At 30.6% G+C, this 24,674-nt stretch overlaps 5 protein-coding genes, 1 long non-coding RNA gene and 2 other non-coding genes across 8 annotated transcripts; 4 read left to right on the top strand and 4 right to left on the bottom strand.

Annotated features, from left to right (window-relative positions):
* The first annotated feature begins 74 nt into the window (after positions 1–74).
* Positions 75–148, top strand: TRNAN-GUU. Its single transcript has one exon. It is a non-coding gene; the product is annotated as a tRNA-Asn (tRNA).
* A 96-nt stretch (positions 149–244) lies between these two features.
* On the bottom strand, positions 245–2,652 carry LOC124926066 (exocyst complex component EXO70E2-like). The gene is made up of 2 exons (XM_047466231.1): positions 2,485–2,652; positions 245–2,393 (listed from the first exon to the last, which is right to left on the bottom strand). Exon 2 carries the CDS (start codon positions 2,319–2,321, stop codon positions 333–335), a length of 1,989 nt encoding a protein of 662 aa, XP_047322187.1. The 5' UTR covers positions 2,322–2,393; positions 2,485–2,652; the 3' UTR covers positions 245–332.
* Positions 2,653–4,061: 1,409 nt separating this feature from the next.
* TRNAT-CGU lies at positions 4,062–4,133 on the bottom strand. Its single transcript has one exon. It is a non-coding gene; the product is annotated as a tRNA-Thr (tRNA).
* Positions 4,134–4,702: 569 nt separating this feature from the next.
* LOC124925113 lies at positions 4,703–5,900 on the top strand. The gene is made up of 2 exons (XM_047465085.1): positions 4,703–5,529; positions 5,615–5,900. The coding sequence occupies exons 1-2, from the start codon at positions 4,703–4,705 to the stop codon at positions 5,898–5,900; spliced, it is 1,113 nt and encodes a 370-aa protein (XP_047321041.1).
* Positions 5,901–6,446: 546 nt separating this feature from the next.
* Positions 6,447–7,778, bottom strand: LOC124925112 (phenolic glucoside malonyltransferase 2-like). Its single transcript, XM_047465084.1, has one exon. The coding sequence runs from the start codon at positions 7,776–7,778 to the stop codon at positions 6,447–6,449; it is 1,332 nt and encodes a 443-aa protein (XP_047321040.1).
* A 1,130-nt stretch (positions 7,779–8,908) lies between these two features.
* On the bottom strand, positions 8,909–9,585 carry LOC124927088 (60S ribosomal protein L39-1). The gene is made up of 3 exons (XM_047467435.1): positions 9,470–9,585; positions 9,255–9,358; positions 8,909–9,145 (listed from the first exon to the last, which is right to left on the bottom strand). The coding sequence occupies exons 1-3, from the start codon at positions 9,470–9,472 to the stop codon at positions 9,097–9,099; spliced, it is 156 nt and encodes a 51-aa protein (XP_047323391.1). The 5' UTR covers positions 9,473–9,585; the 3' UTR covers positions 8,909–9,096.
* Positions 9,586–20,031: 10,446 nt separating this feature from the next.
* On the top strand, positions 20,032–21,458 carry LOC124926795. Its single transcript, XM_047467095.1, has 3 exons — positions 20,032–20,402; positions 20,476–20,880; positions 21,113–21,458. Exons 1-3 carry the CDS (start codon positions 20,397–20,399, stop codon positions 21,164–21,166), a joined length of 465 nt encoding a protein of 154 aa, XP_047323051.1. The 5' UTR covers positions 20,032–20,396; the 3' UTR covers positions 21,167–21,458.
* A 1,443-nt stretch (positions 21,459–22,901) lies between these two features.
* LOC124928190 lies at positions 22,902–23,953 on the top strand. Its single transcript, XR_007098461.1, has 4 exons — positions 22,902–23,048; positions 23,200–23,295; positions 23,539–23,608; positions 23,708–23,953. It is a non-coding gene; the product is annotated as an uncharacterized LOC124928190 (long non-coding RNA).
* The last annotated feature ends 721 nt before the right edge of the window (positions 23,954–24,674 follow it).

Below are 24,674 nucleotides of genomic sequence, written 5' to 3'. Positions count from 1 at the left end.
TTTATTTATTATTCAAAATATGTCATTTTCATGGTTTTATTTCATTAGTATATCTATTTAAAATATCGACATAAGCTGGAATAGCTCAGTTGGTTAGAGCGTGTGGCTGTTAACCACAAGGTCGGAGGTTCAAGCCCTCCTTCTAGCGTTTTTTTTTTCACAATTTAAGAATACTTAAAAGAGATTTATTATTATTTTGTTAGTATAATCACTTTTACAACATACTATAGTTAAATTGAATCTTAACATAAAAAAGAACATCAATCTCCACTAAAATAAGGTTTAACACACTACACAACAACAATATTACACCACAAACTTAGACCTTTCATTCATTTCTTATGAAGGCTGCGTAAGGATCTTGGAGCTCCTTCGAAAAGATCCAAGATGCAGTTCTCAAGATCATCGGCTGTATATTTGATATTCTTTTCACTAAGATGATGATTATGAACATGCCTTCCAACAAAGTTCCTATAGGCTTGGACCACATTCAGTGAAGTGGAGATCCTTATATCCTCGCGTAGTTGTTCATCCGGTACTAACCATCCGCTCTGACTCTTATACACCTCCTCAAACGCGACGTAAAAGCTCTGCAGCCTCTCCTTGAGTAAGGTCTTGGAGATGGAACCGGACCCTGAACCCCCTGAATCTTCCCTTTCCCTTATTGGCGTGAGAATAGAGCTCCAGGTTGCCCGCTCGTAGCCCATCGCGTGGTGTTGGACCTTCCAATTACGTTTACGTGTCCATTCATCACCCAAGATGGTCCTCAATTCCGAACCCTTCACCTTTTCAGCCACATACCTTATATTGTTCATCAAGAATATGTGGCTGAGTGGTTCAGACTTGTACAATTTGGACTTATCCTCCAGGTTTGTTTCCAGGATTGAAATTAGCGATCCGAATTGGCTTGTTATAGCTGACAACGACGGCACATTCGATGGAGAGGTTTTAGTTGGGATATCGTCATCTTCTTGGTCTTTGTCTGGTGAAGAAAAGGGCGACGATGATTGTTTTTCATTCGTGTCCTTGAGGAGTAGGTTTAGTGTTTCGCTGTAATCCGTCAGGGTTTTAATGTAATTCATAACGTATTTAGTTATAGGATGGATTCCACCACCTGCGAAAGGATTCGTTGACGTCTTGGAGGCGACTGCTGTCTTGAATTCATCGAATGTCGCCTTCACGCATATTCCTAATCTGGCGAGAACATCCTGGCACTCAGTTTTAACGTTGGTGAACATAGCATCTATCTCGGGAACAAGATCAGACAAAACCTCGTACATGTTGAGTACAGAAATCAGTTTTTCAGGCAGGAAAGGACCGATTGCTATGGCTTCACCGAAGTTTAGTAGTTGTAAGATTGAAGCCTTGGAAGCCTCCGCAAACGAAATGGAGCCTACAGTTCCGAGATCCTCGAATATCTGATCGCTTAGCCATTTCTCGCTGGCGAGATACACTCGGACGAAGATTTTCATGGCACGTACCCATTTCTTTATTTTCGAGCTCAAGTTCCCCCATTCCATCTTCAGAACATCCTCAATGCTCGATTTTTCTATCTCGAGGATATAGAGACAATCATCCAGCGCGTCTCGCCTCACGTTGACAAAAGCCCGAGTGCACTCGCGGTCGTAGTTACAATCAAACATGAGATTGGCTATGCATTTGAGGTCCGGTATGATGGACGGATGAACCAAGTCGATTATGTAATCAGCCGAGCTGTTTCTACTAATGCTCATACTTCCCCCAATATCCTGATCAACCGATTCATCGCCAAAAGAAAGAGTAGAACCGGCATCAATAACATCCTCTTCACTCGATCGAAAAGACATTTGACCAGGCTCCGATGGCTGTCTGAAATTGATAAGTAAGTGAGTGAACTCTTCTTCCAGCCTCGCCATTGCCGTCTGAAGAACATCATTCGTCTTCCTTAAAAGCTTATCCTCTTCACTGTCCTTAATCAGATTCAAACCCTCCAAAGTTTCCACCACTTCCCTAACTTCCCCCACAGCCTTCAAGTAATCGTTAACTTCTTCCGATCCCGAATCCCATATCATGGATTGATCAAGTTCCCAGTTCATGATCTTGTCTCGTGCCGTATTAAAACGCTTCTCAACCTCGCTCAAACCTAATTCATCCTTATCTTCTTCAATCATATTAGCTATGGAGGTCAATTGAGAACCCAGATCAGCTAATATCTTCCTTTCATCATTTGTTAAGTTTCTTCTATTTATCTTTAATGCTTTCACTATATGTTCAACTGCCTTGATTAAACTATCTCCTCCTTCCAACCTCGCCACCACACATTGACACTCACCCATATGCATATTACTTGAAATGAAGCTAACTGAACCAATTCTATGAATTCAATCTCAAATTACAGCAATTGGAGAAAAACCCTAAAGCGGATAAGAAGTGGGTTTTCTTAAACAGTAAAGAATCTTCATAAGATATGAATCAAAATCGAATTTTTTGAGTTGCTAAGCATACCTGAAGTAGTATAAAGAAGAAAGGCGATCGCCGTGGAAGCTGCCGGAATGTAGGATTCCGGGAAACTTGCAATCAATACAGGTATGAAGATCAATCTGTGTATGATTCGATGATGATGAATAAACTAATTTACTCCCTATCTCTCTCTATATGATTTGGTTCATCTGTGTTTGATGTTAATGTCATTCAAGTTGTTAACTTTGACCTTGGTGGTCTTCCCGGAAAAATGTTATGACGACGGTGACAGATATGTAGAGATTGCCGCAAAAGTCCCTTGTAAAGAAGAAAATTTACATAAATGCCATTTGAATATATCGTTTGACGTGGCCTTATTAGTGGTCAGACCCACCAAAATGAACAGTCTGCATGTGCTCATTTTATTCATTTTGATCTGGTTTAACAGATTTTATTTTATTTAATAAATTGAACAATTAAATTAAAAAGCTGAATCAAACTAGACCTAATTAAATGAGGGCAAATCTGTCCCATCCTAGGCAAGTGCTTCCCGGTTTCTCCCCGCAATCAATTGCGATTCTTATTATTTAATTGGGATCCCATTTAATTTATGTTATCTTTCAATTTTGTATATATGCAAAAATAATTTATTCTACTGTTTATTTTTGTTTTTATGTTATATATATAATTAAATGATTATACAAACTTTAATGGTTATCAATTGAATAGAGCACAGGATATCCATGATGCTCGATTGCTTTTTGCTGAAGAGGGAGAACATGTTATTTATTGAAATTCAGAATATGACAGTAACTTAAAGCTAGCAGTTTCAATATATTTTTCAAATAACCAGTTGGGGTGATTTTATTAATAAATTGTTGTGAATTATGATATGTGAAAATTAGATTTTAATATTTTAATTTTAAGTAATGATACAAGTAGTTAATTCTTTTAGGAATTTGTTTTTAGGGTTAATTATATAGAAGGGAGAACTTTTAAATTTTTATTTCATTATTCCCTCCAAAAAAATTTTGACATGTATGGTTACATTTAAAATTTTTGTATGTATTTAATTTTGTTGGGTGTAAGCTATTCATCTATTTATTTTTTAAATAAATGATGTCTACCAAACAAAATAATATAATAACCAAAAAAATAACATGTCTCAATCTTTATTTAATGTTCATTTTAAGTATTTATCTCCAATTCTTCATTTGTTCAATTATTCAAAGCTTCACATGTTTATTTTTAAGTACTTGTATTATTTAACTTTAAGTGATTGAAGTTTAATGATCAAAATATATTATGATAACAAATTAAATTGAGTTAGGAAAAAATTAATTATTTGGTAATTAAAATAACTCAGAATATTAATATATAATGAAAATGTATTTTTTTAATAAATATATAGTATTTTAATATTTTTATTAATGATAAATGATGTATGAAAATTAGGAATTATTTAAAAAAAAAAAACAATAACCTCAATCAAACAATGCCCAATAGAAGATTGTGAAGAACAGATGTAGTGGGATTCTTAAACAACAAGCAAGAAAATATAATAATTTTTTTTTGGCAAATGAGACTCTTAATTCGTAAGTTCATAAAAAAAAATGAAAAAAAGCCCCCGGCGAGGATCGAACTCGCGGCCTTTCGCTTACGAAGCGAACGCAATACCACTATGCTACGGAGGCAATTGTGATTAACTTTTAAATATAAATCTATATTTACTTAATCTATAATCTTATAACAACATTTTTTTCACTAAATAAAAATAAATTTAGAATCTAAATTAATTTTTTATAATTATAATTAATTTCAAATATAATTTAGGTGGGAAGGTAAAAAAAAAACTAACTAACTGCTCCTTTTCATTTTTTTGTTTTTGGGTTCCAAATTAGGCGACATAACAAATCCTCTCTATTTTCAATCTGATTCTCTCTTCCATTCCATTCCATTTCTCCATTTAGTTCATCAACATTTCTCAATTTGATTCTTTTCCCCATTTCTTTGTTTTCAAATTGTATCATTTTGTTGCCTTCTTCTTACAGATTTACGATCGGAATAACAGAATCAATATCAGGTCTGTCATATTTTTACCTCAATTTATTTCTTCATATAAATTCATTTCATCGTTGTTCATATCTCTTCATCGTCAATTGCAATAATGAATCCCAATTACTGAATTTACCATTTTTGCCAATTTCCCAGAAAACCCATTGTGCTAAAGTTGATTAACTGTAATCGATTTAAAGCAAACTCGATGGAATCCTCCGATCCTAAAGTTGGAGATGGCCATATACCACCTGTACCAGAAACTGAAGGAAGATTGTCTGTTGCATCTTCCTCGTCAACATCATCCTTCAATTCAATAGTGAACACAAACGACGACATCGAAATGGAAGATGATGATGAAGAAGAAGAATATGAAGAACATAAACCACAATTACCACCTATGTCTCCTCAAAGTTCAAGTAATAATTTGACAAGTGCAACAACAACAGAAACAGATGGTACAATCGGGAGTAGTAGTTCAGATCAGTTACAACCCTTCACCGGCTACGATTCCAACAGAATCCCTTCTGCAGTTTTCTCAAGAAAACCGACTAATCGAATGGAATGGAGCGTGGCATCAAACGAGTCTTTATTTAGTATTCACATGGGAAACAATAGTTTCTCTATGGGACCTGATATGATGATGCCATTTGATTTTGGCAATGAAATGAAGCCGGGGTTGAACGATGCTAATGCCCCATTTGGGCTTCCTACTACTGCAGAAGGAGTAGAGAATAGTAATGATAGCAGTAGAATGAATAGTATTTCGAGTAATTTAAAGGAGGAAGATAATTCGATGATCAGACAACAACCATCTCCAATGATTCCCAAGAAGGATGCTACAAATCATAGTTTCGACATAACCAATAATGTTCAGGAACCAAACTCTCCTTCAGGAGGGATGATTCCTGTATCAACAGGTGGGACTTATTCCGGTAGTGATGTGTCGAATCATACCCGTGATTCTTCTTCAGTCACTGGTACTCATGTATCCAGAGAAAGTGGTACCAGCAGCAGCTCTTTCGCCTTTCCATTGTAAGTTACTAATTCAATATTTCAAATTTATAACTATTACATTGTGTATGCATATATAAGTGTTATTATTTTTTGTGCATGACAGATTGGCTAGTGAAAGTGGGACAAAGAAAAGGTTAAATGCAGCTGCTCCTGAACAACCGACTGTAGCAATAATAGATGATCATGATCGAGTGGAGGAGAAACCAAAATCAGGGCCACAAACTGTACCAGAAGCAGAAACAGCAGCAGCAAATCAAGCTAATGGTGGAGAAAAGAAAACATCATGGTTGTCTTGTTTTTCTTGTTTCAGTAGGTTTAATTGCAAAATGTCTAATCAATCAGGTTGTTTCGCGAAAGGAAACGACAAAGAAGACAAAGTTGATGATTGAGATTATCTTCATCCATCTATCATCAGATTGCACAGATGAATTGATTTTTTTTATTGGCAGTATATATAATGAAAAGTTAACTTAGTTCTATATAAATTAAACATAAAGGGTAGAAGAGAGTAGAACTATAAGCAAATGTGTATATATATTTTTCTGTATATTTGAATTGTACAATTAATTGATGAGTATTTCATACATGTGAAGCAATAAATTTATCATGAACCAATCATGGAAATCTCAATGGGTGCTTAGCAAAGAAACAATTTTTTTAAATTTCTTTATAAAGCCCATAAAAGAATCTTCAATACTAGATTAACAACTATTTATTTAATAATTAGGGTGTAGATTGAGATTCAAGGGTTGTTGGGCATTTAGGCTATTTAAATAACATATAATTCTCACATATTTCTTCATAAATTAATCTATCAACTAAAATAATAACATGTTTTATATTTACTTTACTAAACAAATATTATTTTAAAAACATTTAATGCAAGTCAATAAATTATTTTGATTTTACAAGTTATAGCGATTTAACACAGAAATCTATGAAAGAGCATCGAGACAAGTAATGAAGAGTGAAGAGAAAGTTAGAATCTCTGTTTTCCCCATAACCATAGAAATCTCGATCCCACCGTCGTTAGCATCTCCGGCGGCATCCTGAAAATGAAAGATCCGGCTTCTGTTCCAGACCAGCTGAACATTCCTCGGTCTCCCCCACCCAAAATCAACCTCGTATAAACCGAATCTCGGCGACCCTGCAACTGCGTACACTATCTCATGACATGCATCCATAAGCTCCGGCAGCCATCTCTCTTCCCTTCCGAACACCTTCCGATCAAACCCTTCTATCATCACCTTCGCAGCCGTTTCTAACCCATTTCCTCCCGTCAGATCCTTCCTACTAGCCGACACTATCAACGGACCAATGCAGTTACCGAAATATGTCGGAGGAATTGACCCTGATTCCGACCGATTCCTGCAGTCCACCGGGATTACCAGGTTCACATTCTTAGAATTTCCTACATCCTGGGCTCTAACAGAGCATGTCCATGTATAAGCCGCCGCCGCCATGAAATTAGTTATTCGGGTATTCAAATGTTTCAGGGAAATCTTTATCTTTTCAAGATCGGCACTTGTTAACATGAAATTTCCAATCACCATATCGGGAAGAGAGTTGATTTCCCGTTTCATAAGTGTTTTATTACTCTCCCCTTCATAATGTGCTAAATAAGCTTCGTCCAAATTCTTCAAATTCTTCCGATCGTAGAACGGGGTCAGATCCGCCGGTAACGATGTCGTGTCTCCGCCAGATCTACAAAACCAAGCCCATGATTTCATGAACAATGCCGTGGTTTTTCCGTCAATCACGGCGTGATTGGTGGTGTAACCTATGGAGAAACCGTTGTTTGGAAACAGGGTGATCTGCAGGGCCATCACGGCAGCCCGTTCAGGAGATACTGACAAAGGTGGGAGGAGGGAAAAAAGGTTGTCGACTCCGCAGAGGTCCTCCTTGGTTGAGATGCGATGGAAATCGACGGCGGTGGTGGCTTCGGCAATGGTGACGGAGACTGCATCGCCAGGGAAATAGTGAAGAGTTGGGATTTTTTCATCTTTGTCCCAAGTGACATTTCCGGCAAGATGAGGATATGGGTTTAGGGCGGCAGAGAGAGATTGTTTAAGCCGAGGAAGGACAGACTGAGAGAAGCAGTGGAGTGAACACGGGTAATGGAAGAAGAAAAGGCGACGGCTCGGAGGATTTCTGAGCCATAAGAGATCAAAAAACGTAAGAGGAAGGGAATCTTTAACTGAATTTGGATCTCGTGGTGGTATATTACAAATCTCAAGCACCCTCACTGATTGGGTAGGTTCATCCATTCACGCATGAACAGAGAAATATAGAAAAAGGGATGCTTTTTAAGAGCAAAAATGTATGTGACAGCTAATACACTTTTAATTATCGGCTAAACAATACATACGGACAACAATAACAGGACAAACAACTTATTTAAAAATCAATCAAGTTTTAAGTTTGTCAAAATTAAATAAAAATGATTTGAGGTAAAGAAAAACAAATGATTCATTAAGTTTTGGTGTTATTCTTCGTTTATTCTTGATGATGTAATTTGCAGGAGACAGATTACTAAGACTTTATCAATGTCTAACATGTAAAATAAAAGTTGAGAAAAGATTCTGGGTAGTTCATTATTCGACTTTAGTAATTTCCATTTGCAATTAAGAATCTGAATTTGACTACTTTTTGATGTTTTGTTGCAGAGAAATAAGAAAGAAAATTACAGAATTGAGAGCTATTTAACAAATAAGAGGTAATGAACATTATGTTTTTTAACTTATGGTTGTATAAAAATGCAGGAATGTTGATATTCAAAAGGATAGAGGAAGGAAAATGATTTCAGCATCAGTTTGAGAAAATATAAGGATGGAGTTGATGAGATTTCTACCATGAAATATTAGAAGGAAGGAACACTATCGAAGTCACCGGATCCAGATTTGAGAGGAATACACTTAGGCTGAAACTTGTGATATTGTCTAAATACTAATCGACCAATAACAAAGGAAACCAAAGACAAGGACTCAAGAAGTGTTGGTATGGGTTAGATAAGAATGATCATCTCATTAAAAGTACAATTATCATGAAATGGTGATAAGAAAGTATGAAGGGGTATAGAAAAGAGAATTGAAATAGAAGGAAAAGGAAAAGGAATGAAAATTTTCAGCAATAAGAATCCCCAAACAAATCACATTTCTAATGTAATTCTATGTTCAATTTCCAAATATCTATGAAAGACAGTTGCCATCAGAAAAGATATAAGGGTAAAATGAGTTTTTTCACAGTCCCATTCCAAATGGAATATAACAAACTGGACTCAAAGCCCTTGCGCAAAGTTCCCAATCATCATTTGGCATATAAATACATATAACTTTGGAAAGTAGATTAATAAATACCACAAATGAAAAACATCAGATATTCTAGAGATAAAGAAGGATTCAATTCAAACAAGAAACAACCATTGCAATTTCAACAAAATAGAATCATCATTCAGAGTACGGGATCTTACATAAAACCAAACATAATAATAGAAAATTAGAGTTGTATATTGTTCAAAACACATAAACTAGATCTCCAATCCCACGAAGATATAAAATACCTAAAATAAAGTAAACAGGTCGACACTCAAAACCCTAGCTTTGTTCGGCGCCAGTGCCTACGCTTGGCATTGTACCTGAAAAGAAGAAACCCAGAACATCAGATAACTTGTTTTACAGAACCACGAGATTCAGGTACAGATTCCGACCTATGTAAATCAGATAGAAATGTAACTTATAAATTACCTGATGGTGTTATCAGTCCTCAGACGAATCCAATGAGGGATGGGCCTGTTCTGCCTCATCTTCTTCCCGAGCTTCAACTTAATCTTCAACGACTTGTGCGACGGCTGCAAAAGTAAACAACAGGAACCATCATTCAGTATGTTTATACGACGAATCTTATACAACTATAAATTAGATAGATAGAAAAAACAATCGAAATAGAGAAAGAAAAGAACCATCTTGGAGCTCCCCTGCTGCGGATCTTCAGATGCGGCTGGAGCGAGACTGAGAAATCCAATATCTGAAAACCCTAATTGTGAAGTTCTATTTTATAGTGCATTCAGCCTTCCACTACTAACGTGGGTGTCTTTGATTGGCTAGAAGAATATCTTAATAAAATTGCACTGGGAATAGGCCCATCTCATAAGCCCACATGTTTGAAAATAATGAAAAACAAAATTAATTCATTAACTAGACTTTAAGCCCACAACCGTATTGGACTGAGCTCTTAATTATGTTTTTGTATTGGGTTCAATTCTAATTCATACTTTTTTTTAGATTTTGTTCATAATAAATAAAATCAACATTTCTTGTCATAATAAAATTACAATACTGTTAAAATTGAAAATTTATTATTTTATACATTTATAAAATTGAGTATTTATTTTAAATCATAAGAATTATTTAAAAAATAAATAAATGTATATTATTATTTATATATAAATATAAAATTAATCTAAACAATATTAAAACTAAACAAAATTAATTATTATAAAATTAAACATATGACTTAAACTATTTGAATAATTAATAATTTGTAAAATCTTAAAATAATATATAAAGTTATAAAATCTTAAAATAATAAATTTAGTAATCGTAAATTTGATCTAATAGCCGTATCTAGACCATTAATTTCAAATTTTACTTAAATATAATTTTTTTAGTTGATTTAAAATACTAAAATAGTAAATCATAATATTTAAGAATTTTCAAAATTATAAATGTTTGGTTAGATATAATGTTTCTAAAAAGAATTCTAAAATGAAATCCATCAAGAAAGTATAAATGGGTTTTGTTATCTTTCTATAGACAAATTGTTTAATTACTTTCTAAACAAAAAAATATATTTTTTTTATAAGAAAGAGAATGATAATTAACTTTAAAGTTTGGAAAGTTGCTTAGTTCAACTATTACAAATATATATATATATATATATATATATATATATATATATATATATATATATATATATATATAATCTTTGTTCTCATTTCTTTTTGTGCAGTAAAAGTTAGGCCGTAAAGGGTAATAGAAAAAGAATCAAATAGTTGGTCAACCTTATATTTGTTTTTATGTGTTGGACCACCTTAACAAATTGATTAATGTCTTGGACCACCTTAACGAACTTGATTAACGTGGTCTGGTACGATTTAGGCATTAATTGAGAACAAATTGATAGTTAATTGAGTTGAAATTATATAAAATGTATTATAGATTATATTAGGGGTCTTTAATATTTGGTCTGAACCGAATATTCAACCGAATTCGATATTCGGTTGGAATTTCGAATAATTCAAATTCAAATTCAAACCGAATTTGTTTTTTTATTCTCTGAAACTAGCATAACTCAAAATAAATTCCACCAACTGTGAATTGAATCCGGATTTGTACTTTGACAGAGTACCATTTTACCACTAGACCACTGATGCATTTGTTATCTTCTTTTTTATTATTAAATTTTGAGTTCAAAATAATAAAATTAGAATATTTTGAACTCAAGATTTAATAATAAAAAAGAAGATAACAAATGCATCAGTGGTCTAGTGGTAGAATGGTACTCTGTCACGGTACAAATCTGGGTTCAATTCTCGGTTGGTGCAATTTATTCTGAGTTATGCTAGTTTCAGAGAATAAAAAACAAATTCGGTTTGTATTCGAAATTCGAACCGAATATCAAATTCGGTTTTGTTTAATTCGAATAAACCGAACCGAAGAACTCGAATAACCCGAAAATCGAACCGATGAACACCCCTAAATTATATTACCTCCGAAATCAAATTAAGACTTATAATTTAAAGTTCAACTAGAATATAGGGAGAGAAAAAAAAAACTATATATAAAAACAAATGCTATTGCATGCTTTAAAATAATATTTCTTTATCTTGAAACCTAAATAAGACCAATTTTAAAATAAGAGGTCATCAAGCTATATATGAAAACCGAAGTGGTGTATTACCAATTGTAGGTATAATATAGAATGTTAGTTATTCCTATGTTATTGAATTTGAAAGATTTCTAAAGTTATGTTAACTAGCATATATTCTGTGCATTTGCACGAGTCGTGCAATAATATAAAAAACCGTGAAAACAATATTTGGTAAAAATTTTATGGGCGGGTCAACCTATAATCTGACTCAAGTATCCATTTACTCTCACATATATCCAAATTAACCACAGCTCTCGACCCACCCGGCAATCCGGACACTTTAAAAATTAAGCATCATTATATATATATAGATTAGTTAGTTAAAAAATTGAACTTATATTGTTAAAATATCACGCGTTTATCAAATTTTGGGTTGAATTTAAAATATAAAGTGTTATTAGTCTAGTTGGTTAATAGGTTATACTTGTTTTGTTATATTGCAAGTTTGAACCATACCTATAGTATTTTTAATTTTATTTTTAACCGTTTTAAGTTTATGGGCGGATCAACCCACAATCCGACCCAAGTATCCATTTACTCTCACATATATCCAAATTAACCACAGCTCTCGACCCGGCAATCCGGACACTTTAAAAATTAAGCATCATTATATATATTTTCAACTCGAAAACCAAATCGAAACCCGAATTCATTTTTTCATTAATTATTTTTCCAAACTTAGTTTAAGAAAAAGTACAAATTTTGAACTCAAGATTTAATAATAAAAAAGAAGATAACAAATGCAATAGTGGTCTAGTGGTAGAATGGTACTCTGTCACAGTACAAATCCGGGTTCAATTATCGGTTTGAGTTATGCTAGTTTCAGAGAATAAAAAAACAAATACGGTTTGAATTCGGTTCGGTTTAATTAAAATTTATTCGAATTCGGTTCGATTTAGGAATTGGCTAAAAAAAATAAAAATTCGAATAAACCGAACTGAGGAACTCGAATAACCCGAAAATCGAACCGATGAACACCCCTAAATTATATTACCTCGGAAATCAAATTAAGACTTATAATTTAAAGTTCAAGGGAGAGAAAAAAATTATATATAAAAACAAATGCTATTGACCAATCTTAAAATAAGAGGTCATCAAGCTATATATGAAAACCGAAGTGGTGTATTACCAATTGTAGGTATAATATAGAATGTTAGTTATTCCTAAGTTATTTAATTTGGAAGATTTTTAAAGTTAATTTAACTAGCATATATCCCGTGCATTTGCACGAGTAATAATATAAAAAACCGTGAAAACAATATTTGGTAAATTTTTTATGGGCGGGTCAACCTATAATCCGACTCAAGTATCCATTTACTCTCACATATATCCAAATTAACCACAGCTCTCGACCCGGCAATCCGGATACTTTATAAATTAAGCATCATTATATATATAGAGAGATTAGTTAGTTAAAAAGTTGAACTTATATTGTTAAAATGTCACGCGTTTATCAAATTTTGGGTTGAATTTAAAATATAAAGTGTTATTAGCCTAGTTGGTTAAAAGGTTATACTTATTTTGTTAGGTTGCAAGTTCGAACCATACCTATAGCATTTTTAATTTTATTTTTAACCGTTTTAAGTTTATGGGCGGGTCAACCCACAATCCGACCAAAGTATCCATTTACTCTCACATATATCCAAATTAACCACAGCTCTCGAACCGGCAATCCGGACACTTTAAAAATTAAGCATCATTATATATATTTTCAACTCGAAAACCAAACCGAAACCCGAATTCATTTTTTTATTAATTATTTTTCCAAACTTAGTTTAAGAAAAAGTACAAAATAATAAAATTATAATATTTTGAACTCAAGATTTAATAATAAAAAAGAAGATAACAAATGCATCAGTGGTCTAGTGGTAGAATGGTACTCTGTCACGGTACAAATCCGGGTTCAATTCTCGGTTTGAGTTATGCTAGTTTCAGAGAATAAAAAAACAAATTCGGTTTGAATTCGGTTCGGTTTAATTAAAATTTATTCGAATTCGATTCGGTTTTCGAATTAGCTAAAAAAAATAAAAATTCGAATAAACCGAACTGAGGAACTCGAATAACCCGAAAATCGAACCGATGAACACCCTAAATTATATTACCTCGGAAATCAAATTAAGACTTATAATTTAAAGTTCAACTAGAATATAGGGAGAGAAAAAAAAACTATATATAAAAACAAATGCTATTGCATGCTTTAAAATAATATTTCTTTTATCTTGAAACCTAAATAAGACCAATCTTAAAATAAGAGATCATCAAGCTATATATGAAAACCGAAGTGGTGTATTACCAATTGTAGGTATAATATAGAATGTTAGTTATTCATAGGTTATTTAATTTGGAAGATTTCTAAAGTTAATTTAACTAGCATACATCCCGTGAATTTGCACGAGTAATAATATAAAAAACCGTGAAAACAATATTTGGTAAAAATTTTATGGGCGGGTCAACCTAAATCCGACTCAAGTATTCATTTACTCTCACGTATATCCAAATTAACCACAGCTCTCGACCCGGCAATCCGGACACTTTAAAAATTAAGCATCATTATATATATATAGATTAGTTAGTTAAAAAGTTAAACTTATATTGTTAAAATGTCACGCGTTTATCAAATTTTGGGTTGAATTTAAAATATAAAATGTTATTAACCTAGTTGGTTAAAAGGTTGTACTTGTTTTGTTATGTTGCAAGTTCGAACCATACCTATAACATTTTTAATTTTATTTTTAACCGTTTTAAGTTTATGAGCGGGTCAACCCACAATCCGACCCAAGTATCAATTTACTCTCACATATATCCAAATTAACCACAACTCTCGACCCGACAATCCGGACACTTTAAAAATTAAGCATCATTATATATATATATATATATTAGTTAGTTAAAAAGTTGAACTTATATTGTTAAAATGTCACGCGTTATATCAAATTTTGGGTTGAATTTAAAATATAAAGTGTTATTAGCCTAGTTGGTTAAAAGTTGTACTTGTTTTGTTAGGTTGCAAGTTCAAACCATACCTATATAATTTTTAATTTTATTTTTAACCGTTTTAAGTTTATAGGCGGGTCAACCCACAATCCGACCCAAGTATCCATTTACTCTCACATATATTCAAATTAACCACAACTCTCGACCGGGCAATCCGGACACTTTAAAAATTAAGCATCATTATATATATATATATAGATAATGTCAACGAGAAATGTTTAAGAATTTTGAAAAAAAAAATATTTTAGTAGTGAAGTTAATTAATAAAGATAATTTTTTAAATATATAATTATTAAAGTAGTTCAAAACATAAAAAGGTTATCAAAACAAATAAAATATACACAAAAACGTCTGTAGCTGAAATGTGAATTATGACATTGGATTATGTTAACTTTAAAATAAAAAAATAAAAAAATACTATTAAGATAAATATTTTTAAGAATTATGGTTGTGCAGTACCTAAAGATTATTGATAATCAATTTCTTGTATAAAAAAGTGTCACATTATATTATATTTATTTTCAATTCATTCAATATAATTATCAAAATATTTTACTTTGTTTTTATAAAAATTAAATAATAAATACAAATAAATATTATAATAATTTAAATCAATTAAAAAACTTATTTTTTCATCTAATAATTTTTTATTAAAAAAACTCAATAGAAAACCTTTCAATAACCCAACTTAAAAACAAGATACTGGCCTATATCTATACACAATCTAGTTTTCAAATTTTTTTTTTCATTCTAAAGTTCAATGTATATTAATGAAAAAAAAAACTGTTTGAACACAAAACAACAAAAGATGACATGAAAAGGAAAAAGGAAATAAAAAATAAGAAAAATGGTATTCCTTAAGTTATGGAGATTGTAAATTCTAAAATAAACGATTAACTCCCCGACAGACTCTAATGACTTTCTTGGACGAATATCAGAAAACATCTATACGCATCGCACAAATACAATTATTGAAAGTTCGACGATTTCTTTCTAACCAGGTAGTCCACTAAAAAATAATTTGGATAATAACACAAATATGTAGGTCTGTCATATCAGCCGCATCAATTCAAAATAACAACTACCCAAAACTCGTGCATCACCCAATGAATCTTAGTAATACTCCACAAAAGACCTTAAATATTAGTCACATCTCAACAATGTAAAAATAAGTGAGTTGTCGATTCAACCTTTTTATGACACATACAACTAACCATAATACAATGTTTTTTCATTCACATATAATCCGTTAGAATTCAACCATTAATAACGTTTCATCCAAAGAACGAGATCTTGGATGTAATCTTTGACTTCCAAAATTTTTCTCAACGAAAATTATAAGAAATTATCTTAACAAACAACTTATAGCAATGTCTCATATTAAAGCTATCAATATATCTTGCCAATGCGTAATGTTTTATTCAAACTGGGACATTTGTTTGCATAATACCAAAAGTAACTCTATTATAAGACGAAATCTTTATAATGTTTAATCTTCTTTTATATTTCATAACATTTATTGACTTTTGATTGTTCTATTTTTTTGTTATTAATTATTTTTTTTTTCATTTTTTTTGTTTTTGCTAACTTGTTAATTGTGTGAAAATTTTGTTTTGGAAATAAAAGATAACTAACATAACACCCCACAACTATAGTCTCCGCTTAAAGTTTTGATTGAGTATTGTGTTCTTTTTTCTTTGATGAATCCTTATTGGTTATTCAAACATCTTACCATTATTTGTATACATATTCTTTAATTATTTGTATACATATTCTTTAATTAATTAAAATATTTTCAATCATATTTATTTATTTCATTAAAAAATAATTTAAATGAAAGTTAATTAAAAATAAATATTATTTAAAATATTGAAATTAAATTGAAGTTCTCATGTTAGGATTTATACTTAAAAACACTTTTAAGTTCAAGTTTAAAATGTTCAATTAATATTAAAAATGTCTGACAACATATAATATTTCAATTTCGCTCTAAGTTCACGGTGTATACTGCTTAAGTTCACGGTGTATAGCTTCCTATGACGTACTGTACTGCTGTCGAACCATGAATCATTAACTTAATAAAAAAAAACTCATATGCAACAAGTTGATGTCATAAATATAAGATACTCATAATTTTGTAAATTCAAAAAATATATATATATATATTATAGTTAATTGATTTAAATGTATAAAAAAAAATCATAATTTTATTTTAAACAACTTTTTAAAATAATTTGAATCTGTGAAATTATGAAAAAATGTGTATAAAAAATGAGCAATATAATTATGAATACTGTAATTATATAAAGAGTAATAATTTGAGAGATGGAGCTGTGTAGGGTCAAAATCGAAATGGTACAAAAAGTTGTGGGTTCCCAGGCAGGCTTAGCAGATGTTCAGGGTCTGAAGTCACGGTGCCAGACCATTCACTGTTTTCTGTTGACTTCTGGTCCAACCATGTGCTAATGTGAATTTTATGTTTTTAATATATTTTGCTTGACAACATAAAAGTACATTAGAGAAGAAGGTGAAAAACAAGGAAAAAATAAATTAATTAATATTTTAATTTTTAATTTTTTTTAAGAAAAATGATCTAGATCTCTGTGATCTTTGATCTTTAATTTTTTAATTGAAAAATATTATTTTATTACATGATTATCATTATAATCCTCAAATATTTAAGTTTTTTAATTAAATATTAGACCACCAAAGTGAAGATAAAAAAAACTTAAAAGATGAAAAAGTCATGGCTTGTTTCCCAAATTATGATAAGTTAGTTTTCTTTAATTTAAAAAATAAATAAATATTAAAATTATCTTCGTTATTTTTATTTAATTTAAGATTAAATATAAAATAAATTTAATCATTTAATAAAAATATGGCCACAAAGAAGTTAAGTACTAACCACAAATACATTTAACCATTTTTAAATATTTAAGTTTATTAATTAAATATTGCATTGTTAGAGTGACACGGTAACAAAAGTAAACTTAAAGATAAAAAAGTCACGGGTTCATTTCCCGCTTAAAACGTACAAAATGACCATGGAGTGATATATTAGTTCACTTTAACTTTTTTTTTTAAAATATTAAAATTATCTTTATTAATGTGGCCACAAAGGAGTTAAGCACATGACCGCAAACACACTTAATTATTTAACTAGACGCAAAATTTACGGTCTAAAGGGCTCGAACATAAGACCTCTCAAAAAGTTGAAGATATCCACTTCTTATTTTCGTTATACTAGAAGAGGGGGTAAAAATATAATCACAAAAGATTAATCACATATCCCGCAAACACACCTAACCATTTAATATAAAATTTTATTATTAATAATGAAGAAATAAGGATATATTGCAAAAACAAAATAATAAAAGAGTTTTTACTTGAGTTTTTGTAGGATTATTATTACATACTATTATTTTAAATATTCCACATTTCAATTTTAATCATAATTTCCCAACAAAATGTGAAAAAATTATTTCTAATATGATTAGACCTAAAAACAGAAAACACATCAAAAGGACAAGAAAATAAATAGCTAAAACCACAATAACAACTTAAAATTTATTCTTTTCTCAATTCGTTTAACATTACAAATGTTTTATATTCATTTTCTTACAATAATTTACCAAATCATGGTCATATTATGTATTAGAGTTTTGATGAATTTGAATTTTATAAAAAATCAAATATAATCAAACATCGTCTCATTTATTTATATTAAACCTATTAATCAATTTTAAATATATATATATATATATATATATATTAATACCATTTAAATTGTTATAAAAAATTCAAATTTTCAAAATTATAACCATTCAAAAATTTCAAATAATCTATAACTAGCATATTTTTTCGAATAACATTTTAACATTTCTTCAATTTATTAAATCTCTAAACAAAATATTAAAATAACTTATTTTTAAAACAAATCATTCATTTATCATTATATATTAATATTATTTAAATATTTTTACCAAAAATATTTGCTTTATCAAAATTATCACTTATCATGGTTTAAATAACTTATAACCTAGTACCAATAAGACCAAATTTAAACCTTTTAACACACAAATTAACTTCATGCGCATGGAAACCACACCCTTCAAAATGTCATTTTGGGGTTGATGCGTTCTGAGTTCTGAATGGTGGCACACTTATCGGACTATGGGATTCACTTGCTTTATGGACTATTTGGGTGACCCCTACAAAATAACGGAGTCATCAACCAGTGCACAGTATCGTTTAATATATAGGGTATTTATACATAAAAAAAAATTGCACTATATATAGGTAAGGGTGCGGTACAATGGAATACAGGAGGACCTTATCTAGATAGTAGAAAACTAATAAGCTTGTCCCAAATTGGTTTTATAGGATTTTATCCCAAAAAATATTGTTTCTATGAAAATAAATAAATTATTTGATTTTTTATCTTGTTAAATTATTATAATGTACTTTTGTATTTAAAATAAAGTAAATATTTTTAGTACTTTAATTGATAAAGTAAATATTTTGATATAAAAGAATTTGTAAAAAAATTGAATAAAAAATAATAATAATACAATTTAAAAAACCAAGATCAAAACCAATGGCTACGTGGAAATGGCTTTCATTTAATATATATATATATATTTTAAATGTTTACACTCAAGATTGTTCAAAAGTTATAAAGAAAAAAAAATAATAAGAAGAAAACAATATAAGAATTTTAAATGGCAATAAAATCGAAAAATTAGCATCCCTCGTACAAGTCCCTATTTTTTAGAGTGAGACAAACGCGTGTAATATAAATCATTTGAGACGCTCGTATTCATAACTTTTCCATTTAAAAACTCTTCTATTTTTTTTCTTTTTAGATTGTCCGCCACGTGATGACCTGAAATGATTTACAATCGTCTGCAATTTTATTGCTAGAACACAATTCAATCAATTTGATCCAGAAGTCAGCGACTTTTAATGGTATCACATTGAAATTGAAGGAGATTCTGCGTAAGAGTTCACATGCTCTTGACAAGATCACAATGAAGAATAATGTGATCAATTGATTCTTCACTCTTCAAACAAATGTTGCATCTGTTAGCGAGATGAAATCTTTTATTTTTCAGTTTGTTAGATGTCAAAACTCCTCCACTGATAGCTTCCCAACAAAAAATGAGAGAGCCGGACAAAGAAAATTTGTTGTTAGTCTCTATGTCAATCGAAACGTTGACAAGAGCATCCACGAGGAGATCTGGTTTCCTCAAAATAATATATATATATATATATATATATATATATATGTTTAAATTTTTATCAAAACTTAATATTTTTTCAATTTTCACTCCTTTAATTTAGTTTGATAAAATGCAAAAATACCTTTAATTTATATCTTCTCCGTCTAGTTAAAAGGTATAATAGTATTTTTTTTTATAAATTAAATCAAACAAAATTTTTACACAAAACCCACATAAAATCCAAAAAAACCCAGTAAAAAGAAAGTAAGAAAAAATATATATCCAAAATGAGATAAGAAAACAAGTGCTAAAGAAGAGTCCAGAGTACCACAAAAGGCAAAACCCAGACGCCCTCTATTTTGTTAAAAAATATCTCTGGTTTCATGATTTTCCTGTTGTGGAATTTAATATCCCTTTGGATTCTATCTCTCTTCTCTTCCTTTCCTTTGATGATAAATCCAGACTAGTCCTTTCTTTCTTTCTTCCTTCTCCTTCGTCTCTGTTTGCCTTTTGAAACCCACTCCTCTATGCTCGAATTAAACAAACGAAGAAAAGGAAACCTATTACACGCTTACCCAAAACTCTGAACACCCATATCCTCCCTCTCTTCTTCGTTCAACCCCTGCCTGCCTTTCCCATTTTTATATATCATTATCATCCCTAATCAATTGTCTCTACATATACATACCATAGCCAGGCTCGCTATCTAAACAAAGACCACTTCTATCTGTTTTCTTAACCATGGACGTAAGCTTAACAACAATCTCATTTTCTCTATTCCCCTCATTTCATTTTCATCATTTCACTTTCTCTCTTTCAGGAATACAACAATTATTGGAGAACAAGTCATGTCCCACCTTTCGGAAGCTGGGAATTTTGCCAAAACGACGCCGTCGACGACCTCCCTTTCACTCAATGTTTCGAGACCGCCAGACATCCACCCGGAATCTCTTTCCCAATTTACACAACTACCCGGTCCAAAGATCGAGATCTCTACTCCGCCGACGACGCCGTCATCGTTGTGCCCCGTCACAGCCAAGGGAAAGGGCGTAATGGGTACCAAAAGAAGGAAAAAGAGCAGAAAAGGAAGGAAACGAGATGGGTTGAGTGTGACGCAGTTAAAGTTGCGCCGCCTACTCCGGTGATCCCAAAAAAAATACCCAAGGCGGTGGATGAAGATCTGTATAAGATCTCGCCGGAGCTCTTGTATGCGAAACCGAAAAAGGTATAATCTTTATTTTATTTTAATGATATGATTGGATCACGATTAAGTGGTTGACTATAAACACTATCCAAAAGTTTTACAACGGTCCAACATGTGATTGTGAAGAGGTAGATGCCTATATTTGACTTCACATCACGTCACGTGAATGTGGAGTAACTTCTAGGTATTTATTTTTTTGTCTTTTGTTTTTATTAATGAGTGTGAGCTGTTTTCTTTTTAAATTTTTTTGCAGAAAAGGATGGGGGTTTTGTCAAGGTGCTTGTTTCCAAATTGTGCATCATCATGATTCATGATGATAGAAAGTTACAGGGTGTGGGTGTTAATTAATGTGTTATCTGTTGGCTGTTATAATGGTATGTGGACTGTGCTTGGGTTGTATAATTTATTTTATTTTTAGGGTTTGTAAGATGGTGGTAACGATAGTAAGTATTTATAATGGAATCATGTGTGTGTGGGTGGGTGGGGAGACTTTTTTTTCTTTTTTTTCAAAATCTTTTTGATGATAGTGGAATGATGATATATGTGGGAATTTGATCAACCATTACTTCATTACTTGTTGAATCTCCTTTAATTTTTTTTTTGTTGGTGTCAATTCAATACCTAATTTTATATATATGTACAATTCATACCATAGCTATATCTCATGGAGTTTATTAGCTCATGTTCTCATTGTTTAGGTTCAACATATCTAAATAACTATACAATGATCATTATTGGTTAGCTAGAATAATGTCTCTCTTCAAAATCGGGTGAAAATTGCTAGTTGATTATTGTTAATTGGAAGAGGGTAGCCACTACTTTTGAAAAAAAAACTCAAATCTCCAACTAGAATAATATTAATGCTCAATAATCCAATAATTTACTTTTTTGGTTGATTTTATCATTTTTGAAACCAATGATGATATAATCTCAATAATACAATTGATGTTTAATTTATTATTTTGGTGCAAGATCCTCTCTCCAATAATATATAGAATTGAATCTGGACAAAATATATATTCCTTATCTTAAAGATAACATTACTATTAATTTATTATAATTTTTTAAAGATTTAATATAATAAAATTTAATAATTTTTTTTGTTGAGATTAATAAAACTACTAATATATAGTTAATTAAATTATGTTTCAGATTTGAGATAAAAAAAAAATAATGTGTTTATAAAAGAATTTATGAATATTTTCTATAAGAATAATAATGAGGCCTTAAGTAAATTAGTTCAAATTTTAAATTAGTTTTCAAATTTTACATTCTAAATTTAAGATAATAATATTTTACAATTTATCTGAAAAATTGAATTTATATTTCTAAAATAAATAATGTTATTATTTATTCAAATAAATAAATTAATATAATTAATTGTGTAAATATAATTTTTTTTATAATGTTATTTATTTATTATTTTATATATATTTTTGAAAATAAAAAGTATAAAAATACTCAATTATATATATATAGATATAATAAAAATATATAACTAATATTTTTTAAAATTATTTTTCCAATTTAAACTCTCAATTGATTGTTTATGATTAACAATTAGGTTAAATAACTCTAGATTTAGATTTTGACTTGTTTAACAGATTATTTTTTAATTTATATTCAAGGTATGTTTGATTTAATGAGGTTTTGTACATCATTCAAAAATTGAAATTAGAATTTCAATTGAATTAAGTTAATGTAATTTTATAATTTTTAATTAATATTTTGAACTAGTAATTGTAATTTAAATATTTATTTTTTTTTGTATCTTTCAAAACAAAATATCTTATTATTTTATCATTTACGGTGTTGAATCAAAATTTTATTTTTGTTTTTTTTAATGATAATTCAACCCTAAACAAAATTATCTAACACTCTAGTTATTTGTGAAATTAATATTTTAATAATATAAATAATATATATTAAAATTGTTTTATTATATATATTTTTTCAAATATAAAAAATTGAATCTATAATTTTATAATAATTTCAAATTGAATTTTAATTCTAATGAGTTCAAATTGAAGTTCCAATTTCAATTTCACCTCCTCCTTATGTTAGCATAGTAATACAAAAAATTGATCACTTTCTTCTCTCTTTGGCGCGGTTGTAGAAAACGAACAAATTTGCCTGGAAGCCTCACTTCGCCGGCCGGCCGGCCGGTTTGTGTTAAGATAAACGAAACAGTATATCTTCTCTTTCTCCCTATTATTATTATTATTATTATTAATTGTTAGTTGGAAATGGAAGGACGTCTAGTATTTATGGCTGATTGTCCGTTTATCTAATTATTCATTTCTCTAGATCTCAAATTCAATTCAATCCTAAATTTTACAGCCAACCATGTACCATGTACGTACCAAGCCAGCCAGCCAGCCGTCCGTCAATCATCTGTAATCTGAAACCTCAAGTGGATTGCGTGTTTGATGAAAGGTCGGTTGTTGTCTTCAATGCGGATTGTTTGGTTTTTGAATGATTCAGGATTGCCACTCTTCATATTATTGCTTTTTTGTAGAGACTCATCACAAGTTGCTTGAAGAGTTTTCTTTCTTTTTTCTTTCTGTGTAGCTAAATTTAGTTTTTAAATGTGATTCCATCTGAATTCAATTCTGGATTACAAATCTAACAGAAATGTCTTACAATGTAATGAACAAAATCTGTTTGGTGACATTATAGGGAAAATTAAGAATGATCCAAGGACCCTAATGAAGCTTATGAAGAGCTTTAATAGGAGCTTCAGTTATAGGTATAATGGAACTTGTAGCTTATAATAAAGACCTTTAGTTAGACAAGACACTGATAGAAATAAAAACTTACTTCTCTTTACTTCCACATGAGAGTGCAGATGAACAAAGGAAAAACTCCCCATATTCTGCTGTTAAAGATCAGGCCAATGAGGTTGGGGAATCATTACCTGCTGCATCATTGGAGGAGAATGCAGAAGATGATGAAGACCAGATTTCGGACTGAAGTGTATGCATAATCGCAAGTGCCATCCCTAAAAAAAAGGCAAGAAGAGTTAATTTTACTTACATAAGTTGGGCTTTTTTGACATACATTATTATCATAAATGTTGAGACATTTGCTTTGATGAATTGGATTGGAATTAATGCGAAAGCAGATTCATAAGTTGATTTTGTTGCAGTTGTTGGGTTTTGATGTAGGAGTAAAAGAACAACAAGTAGTATTGCCAAATCAATTGAACAGGTTGTGGTTAGAAACCCACATCTGGATTAGAAACAAGGGTTAGAGGATGTTTAATGTGGATTTATTAAAAAAAATGGTTTTGTTTTTATCTAAATTGAAATTTGTTTATTTGAGTTTAATGATTAAATTGTTCCAATATTCAAGAGTGAAATAAAATACTTGTTCTCCTTGTTTGTTCTATAGGAATGAACATTTTGACTTTATTGATTACATTATATAGATGATAGAACTAAAAGATAAATAATGTGTTGTACAATAAGTAGATCAAGCTTATCTTCTTGGCCTCAGATCTTTAATCCTGGAACTAACTTCCTATTTTTGGTGATGACTTATCCCAAAGCCAAAAGGGATATTAATTAATTGTGTTTAAACATATCATTTAAGTCTCCTACCTTACAAGAGTTTGAAACAACTTCCACTAATTGGATGCATGTTTGTTGCAATTGGATTGTGGATATTTCGGTGTTTTTTTATAATTTGAATGATGTAAATATCGAGTAGTAAATAATGAATTATTTGAAGCACTTAGTGCTTGTTATTGTTTGGTACTACACTGTTACTACTAAATTTAGATCAATTTGTAGTTAACAACTTTCTTATACACT

This window comes from Impatiens glandulifera, chromosome 2 (assembly GCF_907164915.1).
Source record: "Impatiens glandulifera chromosome 2, dImpGla2.1, whole genome shotgun sequence".
Taxonomy (NCBI): Eukaryota; Viridiplantae; Streptophyta; class Magnoliopsida; order Ericales; family Balsaminaceae; genus Impatiens; species Impatiens glandulifera.
The sequence above is the reverse complement of the archived record's forward strand: the minus strand, read 5'-3'. Positions and strand labels throughout refer to the sequence as shown.

Excerpts from the sequence above, each read along its gene's own strand:
- LOC124926066 (XM_047466231.1), bottom strand. The coding sequence starts at position 2,321 with ATGCATATGGGTGAGTGTCAATGTGTGGTGGCGAGGTTGGAAGGAGGA.
- LOC124925113 (XM_047465085.1), top strand. The coding sequence starts at position 4,703 with ATGGAATCCTCCGATCCTAAAGTTGGAGATGGCCATATACCACCTGTA. Across the intron at positions 5,530-5,614 it reads AGCTCTTTCGCCTTTCCATT|ATTGGCTAGTGAAAGTGGGA; the intron begins GTAAGTTACTAA and ends TGTGCATGACAG.
- LOC124925112 (XM_047465084.1), bottom strand. The coding sequence starts at position 7,778 with ATGGATGAACCTACCCAATCAGTGAGGGTGCTTGAGATTTGTAATATA.
- LOC124927088 (XM_047467435.1), bottom strand. Across the intron at positions 9,146-9,254 it reads AGGACTGATAACACCATCAG|GTACAATGCCAAGCGTAGGC; the intron begins GTAATTTATAAG and ends TCTTCTTTTCAG.
- LOC124926795 (XM_047467095.1), top strand. Across the intron at positions 20,881-21,112 it reads TGTATGCGAAACCGAAAAAG|AAAAGGATGGGGGTTTTGTC; the intron begins GTATAATCTTTA and ends ATTTTTTTGCAG.